This window comes from Hemitrygon akajei, chromosome 1, assembly GCF_048418815.1.
Source record: "Hemitrygon akajei chromosome 1, sHemAka1.3, whole genome shotgun sequence".
Taxonomy (NCBI): domain Eukaryota; kingdom Metazoa; phylum Chordata; class Chondrichthyes; order Myliobatiformes; family Dasyatidae; genus Hemitrygon; species Hemitrygon akajei.
In genome coordinates, this window is record NC_133124.1 from 202,344,159 (window position 1) to 202,359,210 (window position 15,052).

The 15,052-nt window shown below is 43.0% G+C and overlaps 1 protein-coding gene across 2 annotated transcripts in view; it reads left to right on the plus strand.

Moving 5' to 3' along the window:
* The window catches only part of LOC140734659 (rho GTPase-activating protein 25-like), a 101,358-nt gene that overhangs the window by 45,184 nt on the left and 41,122 nt on the right, over positions 1 to 15,052 (plus strand). The window contains exon 4 of one of the 2 annotated variants that reach the window (XM_073058918.1): positions 7,786 to 7,914. In XM_073058918.1, coding sequence (XP_072915019.1) covers positions 7,786 to 7,914 — 129 coding nt within the window. The remainder of the gene's footprint in view (positions 1 to 7,785; positions 7,915 to 15,052) is intronic. The other variant, XM_073058925.1, reaches the window with a different exon arrangement.

Sequence of the window (15,052 nt, forward strand, 5' to 3'; positions counted from 1 at the left end):
TGGAATCCCGCTGTACACTCCTGGCCAAAACAATATGAAATGCTGAAGAAGTTGCATCAAAGATACACAAAATACTACCATGAAGAAAAATTTTAGAAATACAGACAGACATACTTTATTGATCCCGAGGGAAATTGGGTTTCGTTACAGTCGCACCAACCAAGAATAGTGTAGAAATATAGCAATATAAAACCATAAATAATTAAATAATAATAAGTAAATTATGCCAAGTGGAAATAAGTCCAGGACCAGCCTATTGGCTCGGGGTGTCTGACACTCCGAGGGAGGAGTTGTAAAGTTTGATGGCCACAGACAGGAATGACTTCCTATGACGCTCAGTGTTGCATCTCGGTGGAATGAGTCTCTGGCTGAATGTTAGTACATTATGGAGTGGATGGGAGACATTGTCCAAGATGGCATGCAACTTGGACAGCATCCTCTTTTCAGACACCACCATCAGAGAGTCCAGTTCCACCCCCACAACATCACTGGCCTTATGAATGAGTTTGTTGATTCTGTTGGTTTCTGTTACCCTCAGCCTGCTGCCGCAGCACACAACAGCAAACATGATAACACTGGCCACCACAGACTCGTAGAACATCTCAGCATCGTCCAGTAGATGTTAAAAGACCTCAGTCTCCTCAGGAAATAAAGACGGCTCTGACCTTTCTTGTAGACAGCCTCAGTGTTCTTTGACCAATCCAGTTTATTGTCAATTCGTATCCCCAGGTATTTGTAATCCTCCACCATGTCCACACTGACTCCTTGGATGGAAACAGGGGTTACCGGTGCCTTAGCCCTCCTCAGGTCCACCAGCAGCTCGTTAGTCTTTTTCACATTAAGCTGCAGATGATTCTGCTCGCACCATGTGACAAGGTTTCCCACCGTATCCCTGTACTCAGCCTTATCTCCCTTGCTGATGCATCCAACTATGGCAGAGTCATCAGAAAACTTCTGAAGATGGCAAGACTCTGTGGAGAGACAGGACAGTTCCCTGTGGAGCCCCAGTGCTGCTGACCACTCTGTCTGACACACAGTATAAAGAACAGTAAAAAATATACAAACATGAGAAAATCTGCAGATGTTGAAAATCCAATCAACACGCGCAAAACACTGGAGGAACTCGGCAGGCCGGGCAGCATCTATGGAAAAGAGTACAGTCCATGTTTTGGGCTGAGACCCTTCGGCAGTACTGGAGAAAAGAAGATAAAAAGGCAGAGTAAGAAGGTTGGGGGGGGGAGGGAGGAAATAAACACAAGGTGATAGGTGAAACTGGGAGGGGGGAAAGGGTGGAGTAAAGACCGGGGAAGTTGATTGGTGAAAGAGCTACTGGAGAAGGGGGAATCTGATCCGGGAGGACAGAAGGCCATGGAAGAAGGAAAAAGGGGGAGGAGCACCAGAGGGAGGTGATGAGCAGGCAAGGAGATAAGGTGAGAGAGGGAAATGAGAATGAGGAATGGCAAAGGGAGGGGGTCATTACCGGAAGTTCAATATAATCGATGTTCATGCCATCAGGTTGCAGGCTAACCAGACGGAATATAAAGTGTTGCTCTTCCAACCTGAGGGTGACCTCATCCTGATGTAGAGGAGGCCATAGACTGACATGTCGGAATGAGAATGGGAGGTGGAATTAAAGTGGGTGGCCATTGAGAGATCCTGATTTTTCTAGCGGATGGAGAGTAGGTGCTCAGCGAAGCAGTCTCCAAATCTATGTTGGGTCTCACCGATGTGCGGGAGGCCACACCAGGAGCACCGGATACAGTAAATGTCAAGTCAAACTTGGGTTTCTAGAAATTATTGGGACCTAGAGGCAAAAGAAAATAAAATTTAAAAGTAATAGCAAGAAGCCACTGATAGACCAGATGGAACCCACTGCCTGAGTGCTGCTTCTGCCTGGAACATCTGGGCGGACCCCGCAGCGTCACAGCGGCAGTCCGGGAGCAGCGTTGGGATCTGCGGTGAGATGCCGAACTTTAAATAACTTGAGAGGCTGTGTCATTGAAAAGAGCACTGCTGTCACTGCGCTTGGGTTAGCGCCAACTTTGCCACGGGGATCATCGCGTGCAGGCGCTTCTCGGAAACGGCGTGAAGTTTAAGAAGAGCTCGTGAACCTTCGGGAGGGTTCGACGGGTTTGAAAACATAATGGTCTGTTAGAGAAACCGAGTCTGTGCAGGTCGGAATTCATCTACAAAGTCCGGGAGGCAGCCAGTCTTATTGCTTATGACTTCTGACTTCTGACTTCTGACTAATGACTTCTGACTGATATACTAATGACTAATGACTGACGACTAAGGACTAATAACTAATGGAACTAATGGAACTATCAAACTGCTGCACTTCCGAAAAATAAAAGGAGGAAAAAGGAAAAGTTGTTTGACCATTGAGTGGAATATGGTTAAAAAACCTTCGGGTAGGCGCATTCAATCCCTTTCAGGTGGGGAAGCTGCAGATGTTCAAAGAAGAACAAGAACTCCGACTTGACAGTAAATGACCCCAACAGACTCATTGGTGAAGTGTCACCTCACCTGGAAGGACTGTTTAGGGCCCTGAATAGTAGTGAGGGAGGAGGTGTATCACTTGTTCGGCTTGCAAGGTTAAGTGACAGGAGGGAGATCAGTGGGGAGGGACGAATGGACAAGGGAGATGTGCAGGGAGAAATCCCTACAGAAAGTATGAAGTCAGGAGGGTGAGGGAAAGATGTGCTTTGTGGTGGGATCCCATTGGAGATCCAGTAAATAGTGTGTCTGTGTGTGTGTGTGTGTGTGTGTGTGTGTGTGTGTGTGTGTGTGTGTGTGTGTGTGTGTGTGTGTGTGCGTGCGTGCGTGCGTGCGTGCGTGTGTGCGTGTGTGTGTGTGTGTGTGTGTGTGTGTATTTATTTATTTTGTTTCTAATGCAAGTATTACATTTGAGGTTTCATATAACCAGTCGTTTTTGACAACTAATGCTGTCAAGCTCTGTACCACTGATGCAGAGATTAACCAAAATTAAACACAGCTGCCTATTCAATCTAACCAATAAAATGGATCCTCACACACAAAATGCTGGTGGAACACAGCAGGCCAGGCAGCATCTATAGGGAGAAGCATTTGGACGTTTCGGGCCGAGACCCTTCAAATGGATCCTCTCTCTTTTTAAGGATGATTATAACAAACACTGTAAAATTGAGGGTGAAAGTTTTCAGTCTTCAAAATGAGTCATGTTTAAAAACATAAACAGATACTTAGCTCCAAGCAGTCATATGAATCCATTTCATGAGCTTCAGGCGATGCTAATGCAATTTTGTTCTCTCCCTGTTTTCCCCCCACTTTTTCTCCCTCTTTGTCACTTAGTTTCTATGCTTTTATTTTTCTCATCGTTCACCAGTGTGTGTGAGAATTCCGTAAAGGTTCCCCCAAGCAAAGCGGAGGTAGGCTCATCCAGTATGCACCAGGCCTGACAGCTGACATGATGATATACCAGGAGGGATTTGGCATTCATTTTTTGTTTTGTTGAAGCAATCACCAGCATGCAATCAACTGCAATGAGCTGCTGCAACATTTGACGTATGGTAGGAAAACTCTATCATTTGACAAATGATAGTTCACACCTCAGTATTTGGATGGCCTAAAGTTATGGGTACATTCTGTGAAAGCACTTCTGACACTTAAAGACACCAAAAAGAAAAAAAAAAACAACTCAAGACCAGGTTTAGGCACCTACAGTCTAAGATTGGTTTCTGTACATGCAGAGGATGTGGTATTTGTGAGTGAAGTTAACATGAAATGATGGCAAGTTTCATTCAGCACACCAAGATCGATACCTCCTTAAACACTGCAAATTTTGATGGTGAAATAGTATTAGTTTAATCACTTACAACTATTTTCCAAGTGATCAGGACTTTAAATCAAAATTTCCTAAGTCATCTCATTACCTTACATCCTACATTTGTTTATGACCATGAATGTATCATCTGAGTGAAAGTGGGCATTTAATCAAAGGAACAACTCAATTATAATACAGTTTTTTTTTTACCCAGTTCTTCCATTGTGTCACATTTCCTCACACACAACACACCTCTGAGATCTCTGTACTCCTCTAACTAATCATCCCTATGCTGACTGTAAAATTAACTGCTAAGGTTTAAGTTCTGGAAATCCTTCCCTAAGCCTCTCTGGACCTGCTTTCTTCTTGATAAATTTGTTGGGAATCTCCTTGACTAACCATTATCTACAGGTGCTTCATCCATGCAGAGGTTAGTGCTGCTACCTCTCAGCACCTGAGATTTGGGTTTGATCGTAGCCTTGGATACTGTTTTTGTAGAGTTTGCATGTTCTTCCCATGACTACATAGTTTCTGCTGGATACTCAAGTTTTTTTCCTTATCTGAAAATTATGTCAGTAGGTTAATTGGTTATTATAAATTATCTCAAGGTGTAGGTTCATAGTAAAATGGGAAATCTGATGGACATATATTAGAAATTAAAGTACAGGGAAATAAGCAGAGAATATGTACACAACGCTGGAAGAACTCAGCAGGTCAGGCAGCATCCGTGAGAAAAGAGTAGCCAACGTTTCGGGCCGAGACCCTTCATCAGGAATGGGGGGGAAGAGAGGGCTGAAGCCCAGTAATAGAGATAGGGGAGGGGGTAGGGCCTCGAGATGCCAGGTGGAAAACCAATCAGAGGAAAGATAAAGGGGGAGGGGGAGGGGATAAGCATGAAAGAACTGTAGAGATAAAGAAGCAGAATGTTGAGAGAGGGAGAGAGGGACCTGAGATAGGGGAAGGGGGAGGGGGAGGGAAATAAGCAGATGGCCAATGATAATGATAGGATTGCTCTGTTGGGAGCAGGCATGGACCTGATGGTCTGAATTTTTTTTAGCTCATTCAAAGGACATAGGCATCGCAGGCTGAACCAGCATTTAACTGCCCATCCCTCATTGCCCTTGAGAAGGTGATGAGGAACAACCTTCATCTATCAAGTATGGAGGAACCCAAGCAAAGCTGCAGGGCTGGACAACATACCAGGTCAGATGTTAAGGGACTGGGCAGCCCAGCTAACAGAGGTCTTAGTGTACATCTTTATTATCTCCTTGAAACAGTCCACTGTCTCTGTAGGCTTCAAGGCAGTCACCAATATTCCAGTGCCCAAGATAGCAACTGTAATTGGCCTAAATGACTACTGCCCAGTGGCACTGAATTCAACAGCCATGAAGTGCATTGAGCTGCTGGCAATAGGTTGTATAAGATTCCACCTTCCAGCTACATTGGACTCTTTCCAGTTCACCTACCATTCCACTGGTGACGACATAACCTTGAACCTCCACTCCATCCTGTTCCACATAGAAAAAAATATCTAATACACCTGGATGTTGTTCATCGACATCACCTCGGTGTCTAACTTGATCAACCCTCAGAGGCTGGTAGGTAAACTGTCCTTGTTGGAATGCCACATTCCTCTCTGGAAATAGATCTTGGACTTCTTGGTGTAAAGACCCCAGTCACACTGAGTTGGCTCCAACATCTCAAGCTCCATCACACTGGGCACTCGTGCCCCCCCAGGGCTGTGTGGTTAGCCCACCACTAACTCATGACTGCACTGCCAGATCTGGCTCAAACCACATCACCAAGTTCTCTGATGATAATACAGTGGTTGGCCTCATCAGCAATAGCAATGAGTCGGCATACCAAGAGAAGATAGGGAGGTTTGACAAATGGTGCAAAAATAACACTTTGAATCTCAACGTGGACCAGACAAACGAGATGATTGTGGACTCCAGGAAGGCACTGGTCGACCACTCTCCACTGCACATCAATGGCTTTGCCATGAAGTGAGTGAAGAGCACAAAGTTCCTTGGTGTGCACACAATGGATGATCTACTTTGGACCCACAACACCTCCTCACTAGTCACGAAGGCACAGCAGCGTTCTGAGGAGATGCAAGGCTCTTGCCCCCATTCCAAGAACTTTCTACAGAGGCACCATCAAGAATGTCCTGTATGGCTGCATCATTTTGTGGTATGGAAGCTGCAAGGCATCCAAATACAAGTCCCTATGGAGAATAATAAAAACCACTAAGACAGTTACCAGGGTCTCCCTCCACAAGAAAATCTGCAGATGCTGGAAATTCAAGCAACACACACAAAATGCTGGTGGAACACAGCAGGCCAGGCAGCATCTATAAGGAGATGGTCAGGGTCTCCCTCCCTCTGTTTGTAACATTTATCATATTACATGAAAAACTTTTGATGGCTCCGAGCCCGTACTCCCTTGAGTTCGGAAGAATGACGGGAGATCTCATTGAATGTTGAAAAGCCTCAGTAGAGTGGACGTGGAGAGGATGGTTCCTGTGGTGTGGAGTCTAAGACCAGAGGACAAAGCCTCAGAATAGAGGGACTTACATTTGGAGTGAGATGAGGAGGAATTTCTTTAGCCAGAGAGTGGTGAATCTGTGGAATTTGTTACTGGGGTGGCTGTGGAGGCCAAGTCATTGGTTATATTTAAGGCAGAAGTTGATAGATTCTTTGTTTATCAGGGCATGAAAGGATACAGGGAGAAGGCAGGGGAGAGGGAATTGGATCAGCCATGATGAAATGGCAGAGCAGACTCAATGGGCCAAATGGCCTAATTCTCTCCTATATCGTATGGTCTAGTTACCAGGAGTGTTGTATACAAAAGGCCCAAAGCATTGTTGAGGATCCCTACCACCCATCCCACAATCTCTTTGACCCATTAGCATGAGGAAGGAGATACCGAAGAATCAGGACTAGGACTGGCAGACTGGATAGCAGATTCTTCCCTCAGACTGTGAGACTAAAAAATACCCTGCCATCACCAAGGTCTCATCACTAGGACAGAGGGCTGTTTATTGTTTAGGTACTGTTTACTGTTTACCGGTGCTGCACATTGCATGTATTTTTATTACATTTCATTAACTTATTTATGAAAATATTTTGGTTTATGTGCGAGTGTGATTTATGTTTTGTGGGTGAACTGTGGTCAAAAGGAACGTTGCTTCACTAGGCTGTACATGTCTACAGTAAATGACAATAAACTTGAATTTGAACTTCAACCTTTTTGAACTGGGCAATATTGAGGTGTGGGTTATACCCACAAGGCCTTGAGGGAGAAGGTTCCAGGATTTTGACCCAGCTACACTGAAGGATTAGCAATGTCCAATTCATAATGGTGGTTAGAGGGATATCCTCCAGGTGATGGTGTTCCAGTACTTTTGCTACCCTTGTTCCTTTAGAGGTTAAGGGTTTGGAAAGTGCTGTCTAGAGACCCTTGAATAGTTTTCTTGTGTCTGTAGTAAATGGCTTTGGTATTAAATTTTGTTTGGTTATGGCATACTGAAGAGTCTTGCAACATTTTACCACATGAAAGATACAAATTACAGCTAAAATGAAAGGTTTTGACCTGAAAGATCATCTTCCACTCTTGACCAGACTGAGAAATCCCAAACTGGTGGTGATGCTGCCTGACCTGCTGAGTATTTCCAATGCTTACTGATTTTATTTCAGATTCTGCACAACGGAAGTCTTTTATTTCTGTAGTATTTATCGGTAATTGGTGCAAGGTAATGAAATGCTTTATGGTTTCTTTTTGCACCCTTACTATATTTGTTAATGTGTCTTGTAGAATTTTTAAATGTATTGCACTGTGCTGCTACCATAAAACAACAAAATTTCTTGACATTTGCCAATAGTAATAAACCTGACGCTGATTATGAAATGTATATCGAAGTTTAAACAGGTGGATTTAAAAAAAAAACGTGAGCTAACGCTGTGCCATCTGGTGCTTTCCAGCAGTCTCCGGTGAGCGAGATCGGCTAGGAAACGTCCAGGACTCACACATGTTGATGGCCAATTCTCAGAATGAAATGGAAGAGTGGGTAAAAGCAATCCGAAGATCGATGGGAAGTCTTTCCACAGGAGGTACAGTATTAGATTCAGATTTGTCTTCAATTTCTGTTTATAAAAACTGATTATGACAAAAATAATCTTAAAATGTATGTGCTACGATCCTACAGACTGATATTTTGTGATTAGCACGAGGATGCCGCACTGCTGATAGTGCTGACCTTCAGATGAAGCCTCAAACTGAAATCATATTCTCTAAAGTGGAAAGATTGTAAAGCACCATTTGTAGAAGCGAATCTCCCTACAGTTATGGCTAAATTTCAGCAAAAGAAATTACTAAAGCAGATCCTCTTGTTTTTTATTGATACTTTTTATTCATGCTTCAGTACTGTAAGTGAAAGTGTGGCGGAGTGGAGATGTAGTAGGCCTCCGTTAGTCTTGATAGACCATGGATTTGCGTCTTGGGAGGTCTCCAGGGTGCAAGCCTGGGCAGGGTTTTTTAAAAATGGAAGACCAGCAGTTGCCCAAGCTGTGACGACACCGATGTTGTCCAAGGGAAGGGCACTAGGACCCAAGCAGCTTGGCACCGGTGTCGTCGCAGAGCAATGTGTGGTTAAGTCCCTTGCTCAAGGACACAAATGCAGCCTCAGTCAAGGCTCGAACTAGCGACCTCCAGATCACTAGACGAACGCCTTAACCACTTGGCCATGCACCAACACTAGAGTGGAGGTACGACTCTACTAAAGGAGGGGTAAGGTGCTCCTTCCCTCTGCAAGCCTGCAGGTCACCCTTGGGCAAGGTGTAGCAGCTGCTTAGCCTCCTGATCAAGGTCACGTGAAGCCACGGGAGGAGGTGGTGGATGGTTGTTTGAGCAACCGGTGCATATCACAAGTCCTGGTTATGCAACCACTGATGCCAGGCAGACAATCTCTGAAGAAGATTGATAATGGCTGTGGCTTCCCATCTTGTAAAGACACTGCCCAGAAGAAGGTAATGGCAAACCAGTTCTGTAGAAAATTTTTCCAAGAACAATCACGTCACATATTGATGACAACTGTTAGTGAACTGACTGCTGGATTTTTACACGATATTTGTATATACACTTCAAAAATTGTAAATCATTCAGTGACATCCTAAGTTGGTAGAAGGAAATTGAGAAATACTGTGTGTACAATTGATATTATCAAAACCAATAACATCTGATAGCTAAGTGTGCTCTGAAGTAAAGTTGATTCACTCCATTGATGCCGCTAAGTAGGCACATGACACCAAACCATAAAGGTGGTTCAGATTTGATCCTGGCTTAACAGTGGCTGATCTTAGACAGGGAGTAAGACTCAATACATGCCCATCCCAGATCATCAGAGATTGATCTCTTTGGACAGCACAATCGAGGAAAGGTTTATGAGGAAAGGTTGAGCAAGCTAGGGCTTTCTGTTTGGAGAGAAGGAAGGTGGCGGTGTATAAGAGGAACAGATAAAGCGGACAGCCAACACCTTTCTCCCAGATTGGAAATGGCAAATAGAGAGAGAATAATTTTACGATGACTGAAGTATGGGGGGGGGGGGGGGGGGGGCGGAATGTCAGAGGTAGTTTTTTTTTTTACACAGAGATTGGTGAGTGTATGGAACACACTACCGGAGGTGGTGGTAGAAGAGGATTCATTAAGGAGATTGAAGAGACTCTTAGGCACATGAATTAAAGAAAAATGGAGGGCTCTGAGGGAGAGAAGTGTTAAGATAGATCTTGGAGTAGGCTACAAGGTCGAAATATCATCATGGCTGGGAAGGCCAGCACTGTGCTGTACTGTTCTATGTTCTAATGGTGTAGCTAGTATAGCTGTTGCGCTTCAACTCCACTGAACTGGGATCAATCCTGACCTCCAGTGCTTTCTGAGTGGACTTTGCATATTTTTCCTGAGACCACGTGGGTTTCGTCCATCCACTCTTGTTCCCTCCCACAACTCAAGGACATCTGGGACGTAGCTTAACTGGCTTCTGTAAGTTGCCCCTAAAGTGGGGGATGAGTGGTGGGCTGAGGAAGAGCTGATGAGATTGTGGGGAGAATAGAATGAGATTTATGTATGTTCAGTGTAAAAAGTGCCAATGGTCGGTATAGATTCAATGAGCTGAAAGACCTATTTCAAGGCCTTATGACTTTTTGAAGCCACTGTCATTGTTAACAAGTGGGAGCAAGGTTGGATTAAGTTTACTAAACAATTTATTTGAAAATATGTAATGCACTGTGAAATCTGTCATATGAACAGCACTGCATCTCCCACGAAATTCAGAACATTCATGCCAGAATTGGAAAAAAATGTTTTTGCAACAATTAAGTGTTCATAATTAATAAAATATTCCAAATATATCTATAGAAGCATATTTGCTGGACCAATGTTAAAGTATTTACTGGTGTTATATTAACGCCATTCTTCCCCTGAATATCTATTTCTGAACCTACAATAGCTATTCCTGAACCTCATCCTTTACTGCATTTTGCACAGTTAAATCTGATGCAGGGAAAAGAAAATGATACATTTTTACATTTTATCTATGATTCATTAGCCTCAAAGGACAGACATTCACAGCTGGCTTTTATAAAGAAACCATGCTTCCTAGCAAAAGGAAGCAGAGAGCATAATGCAGCTTTTTTCAAAGAGAGTAAGGTATGTCTCAATGTTGTAGCTGGTCACATTTGGTCCAGTCTTTCAACTACAGAAACCAAAGCATCCTTATAGAGAGTTTGCTCATCCTCACTTCTCTGTGCCCCATCAGAAGATCAAATGCAGTGGTCCTTTCAGCTGGTTATCTTTCAGGAAACTCTCACTTCTTTGTCAACTTTTAGCTGGAGGAGGACTGAATTTGGGAACTTCCTCGGTAAAGTCAGTTGCAAACTTTAAGTTCATTTCTTGGTTTTTGATTAGTAAGGGCATCAAAGTTTACAGGGACAAGGCAGGAGAATGGTGTTGAGAGAGAAAGTATATCAGCCAGAACTGATAGGTAGAACAGACGTCCCTATGTCTTATTGTCCTATTTATATAGCGTAGTACAGTTACTGTCCTTTCACCAATGATGTTAAGCTGAACTAGTTAAACTGGTAATTAAACACCTAACTAAACTAATCCTGTCTGCTTTCATAGGGTCCATATCACTTTATTTTCTACAGATACACGTGCCTAATCTAAGAACTTTTGAAATGCCTCTATCATATTTGCCTCCACTACAACACCTGGCAGCACTTTCCAAGCGTCCATTGCTCTTTGTAAGACAAAACCTGCCCTACACATCTCCTTTGAACTAACCCCCTCCCCATAGCAGCACAGTGATGAACACAATGCTTTACAGTGCAGGCGACCGGGGTTCAATTTCGGCTGCTGCCAGTGAGGAGTTTGCACTTTCTCTTCATGACCACATTGATTTCTTCTGAGTACTTAGGTTTCCTTCCACTGTCCAAAGATGTTACGGTCAGTGGGGTAAAAGGTTGCAGGGCGGGGCTGGAAGGGCCCATTCCACGCTGTATTTCAATAAAACAAAAAATAAATAAATGCTTGCCCTCTAGTTCTGGGTGCTTCAACCTGAGGAAAAGACTATCCACTGACTATCTATGCCTCTCATAATCTTATAAACTTTTGCCACTCCTGAGAAAGAAGCCCAGTTATGAGGATATTGTTAAGGGAACCAACTTGACTGCCAATACCTAAAGTCCAATGAATATTATGCCATCTAAGGCTGAGACAGTTGGATTTTTTTTTGTGCTACAACAGTGTCCATGGTTATGGGGATCCAGGGAGAAAAATGGAATTGAGGATTTGAATGACTCGGAGTTTATTGTCCATTCTTCCTCTGTTTGAATCCATGTTTCATCATTCCTGCTTTGGCTCATATAGTACTCCTGAGTGTTGTTCTGAGATCAAGCCCTTTTAAACATTTGGGCTAGAAATTCAATCACAATACACTGCTTCTCACCAGTGTCTTATGACCGAACATGGACTTAATGGGAAACACAAATCACTTTTGCGACACTCTGGAAACTTCACAGAGTGAGCCACCCTTGTGCATGCAGAGTTCCTCATGAGCTTTGTGAGGTCTTAGAGTGTTATACTTGGAGAGAACAGCACCAGTTCCTGGGATAGTCATATTAGAGTAGTATTACCCAAAATTCTGAAATCCTTGTTCTCTTACTCACCTTTCATTCTCCATCCTCCACCCTGTTCTCTAAATGAGAAACCAACTTCCACTCCCGAAACTCTCTGATGTCACTCTTAAGTCCACAGGTTTCAGGCTGCGACCCTCTGTGGCTCAGATGGTCTTAGCTGTACCCAACAATGTCATTATCAAATGCCGATATATCATTAGGAGTTTGAGGAGGTTTGGTATGTCACCAGAGATACTGGGAGCATTCTAACTGGCTGCATCAGTATCTGGTATGGGGCAGCTACTGCACAGGATTGAAATAAGCTGCAGTGAGTTATAAACTTAGCTCCATCATGGGCACCAGCCTCCATAGTATCCAAGACATTTCCAAGGAGTGATGCTTCAAGAAGGTGGCATCCACTGTTAAGGACCCCCTTCACCCAGGCCTTGTTCTATTTCTACCATCAGGATGCTGTCCAAGTTGCATGCCATCTTGGACAATGTCTCCCATCCACTCCATAATGTACTGGTTAGGCACAGGAGTACATTCAGCCAGAGACTCATTCCACCGAGATGCAACACTGAGCATCTTAGGAAGTCATTCCTGTCTGTGGCCATCAAACTTTACAACTCCCCCCTTGGAGTGTCAGACACCCTGAGCCAATAGGCTGGTCCTGGACTTATTTCCACTTGGCATAATTTACTTATTATTATTTAATTATTTATGGTTTTATATTGCTATATTTCTACACTATTCTTGGTTGGTGCGACTGTAACGAAACCCAATTTCCCTCGGGATCAATAAAGTATGTCTGTCTGTCTGAAGGGGATATAGAAGCCTGAAGGCACACACTTGATGATTCAGGAATAGCTTTTTCCCCTCTGCCATCACAGTTCTTTCTATTATTTTGTATTGCGTTGCTGGCAAAGGCACTAAATTTCATGATATATGCCAGTGATATTAAACCTGATTCTGATTCTGACTCTGAACTGAAGACGTAGTTTGGAAGCCCTGTTATCTATCATCCCCAGGCACAATGTTTTAACTCCTGTTCTCAAGCCTCCAATGGTCCTATGAGGTGACCCTTGTATGCAGTGACTCTCCAAAGCCCAGACCTTCACCCAGAAATCCAGCAAGGCCACATTCTTTGACTAATTGGCATTGGTCCAAGGCTAAAAGTTGCAATTGCTATTCTGTGGGGCTAGGGTGGCTTCAGATACCACTGAAATTTGTAGGTTGATTGGCATCATGCTGCATCATCTATGCAAAACATTTAATTGAATTTTCAGGCCTTGGTCACACAAATTTTGAGAGCTTTCTAACTTAAACCTCAGTTCCAAGTAATCCAGTTTATCAGAAAATATCTCCATTAGTGTATTATTTATAAGGGATCACAGACAACAGTTTACAGAAGCTGCTATCTCTTCAATTCCAGGAACTGAACTGGAAATCTGGCATGGTGTAGAGTTGTGACTGCAGAAGGAATCAGTAAAGCTTCTGCAAAATACTTAACTTACACATAAAACCCTTGTCTCCACTTTCTCTCTGTACCTCTCATTCCCTTTGATGGAAGACATGCAGATGTCGCATATCAATCAGCGATTCAGGACCAGCTTCTTCCCCTCTGCCCATCGATTCCTAAATGGACACTGAAACTTTGGACACTACATCACTTTTTTAAAAATATACAGTATTTCTGTTTTTGCATTTTTTAAAATCTATTCAATATAAGTAATTGATTTACTTGTTTATTTAGTATTATTATTTTTATTTGATTTATTATTTTTTTCTTGCACTGAACTGCTGCTGCTAAATTAACAAATTTCACGTCACATCTGGTGATAATAAACCTGATTCTGATTCAGCTGGCACAATTCTGCACTACTTTGTATGTGACTGTTAGATATTGAAGTCATACAACAGCTCATGGCAAGAGAGACTTATTTCTTGCAGACCTTGTGTGTTGTCTAACATACTCAGTGGCCACTTTAAAAGGTAAACCTGCTTGTTCATGCAAATATATGATCAACCAATCATGTGGCAGCAACTCAATACATAAAAACATGCAGTCATGGTCAAGATGTTCAGTTGTTCCTCAGACCAAACATCAGAATGAGGAGGAATTGCAATCTAAGTGACTTTGACCATAGAATGACTGTTGGCGGGAGATGGGGTGGTTTGAGTATCTCATAAACTGCTAAACCCCTGGGATTATAACACACTATGGTCGCTTGAGTTTACAGAGAATGGTGCAAAAAAATTCAGTGAAGGGCAGTTCTCTGGGCAAAAGCACCTTGTTAATGGTAGACTGATTCAAGCTGACAGGAAGGGGACAATAACTCAAATAACCATGGATTGCAACAACGGTATGCAGGAGAGCATCTCCGAATGTACAACATGTCGAACCTTGAAGTGAATGGGCTACAGCAGCAGAAGACCATGAACATACAGAAAAATCACTCAGTGGCCACTTTATTGGGTATGGGGATACCTAATTAAGTTTCCACTTAATATTTGCATATTTGTTTTGATCCCTGAACCTTGGTGCTTACTTCAGTCAGAGTCATAGTGTATATAAACAGACCGCTTAGCCAACTGTGTCTATGCCGACTATTAATTTGTATCTGCTTTGATCCTATTCCACAGCACTTTGTTCATAGCCTACCAATGATACCTTCACAATTCTTTCCTTCTTTGATTCTTTGCTTTATGTGTTTTGCTAACAAGTGTTATTAATAATCCATCCTTATGTTAGGAGAGAGCTGCACCCTGTTGAAAAAACTATAGCTATGAATTACAGAAACAAAGCATTGTACTTGAGAAACTCTAATGATTAAAACTGAGCAAGGCAGGGGAGACTAAGCATGAACTTCACTTACAGCTCAGTTTCCGTCCTTTATAATTGCACAATCAGCCATTAATTATGCTCTGCTGGTTCCAACAACTCAAAACTTGCTAGCAAAGATCATTTTCTTGAGACCATGCCTTATCTAAGTTTCCTTTTACAACCATAGACCACTGAACTGGATCTCGTCAGCAGCCATGAAATTGAGTATCAGAATTTTGTCAAGTAGACCAT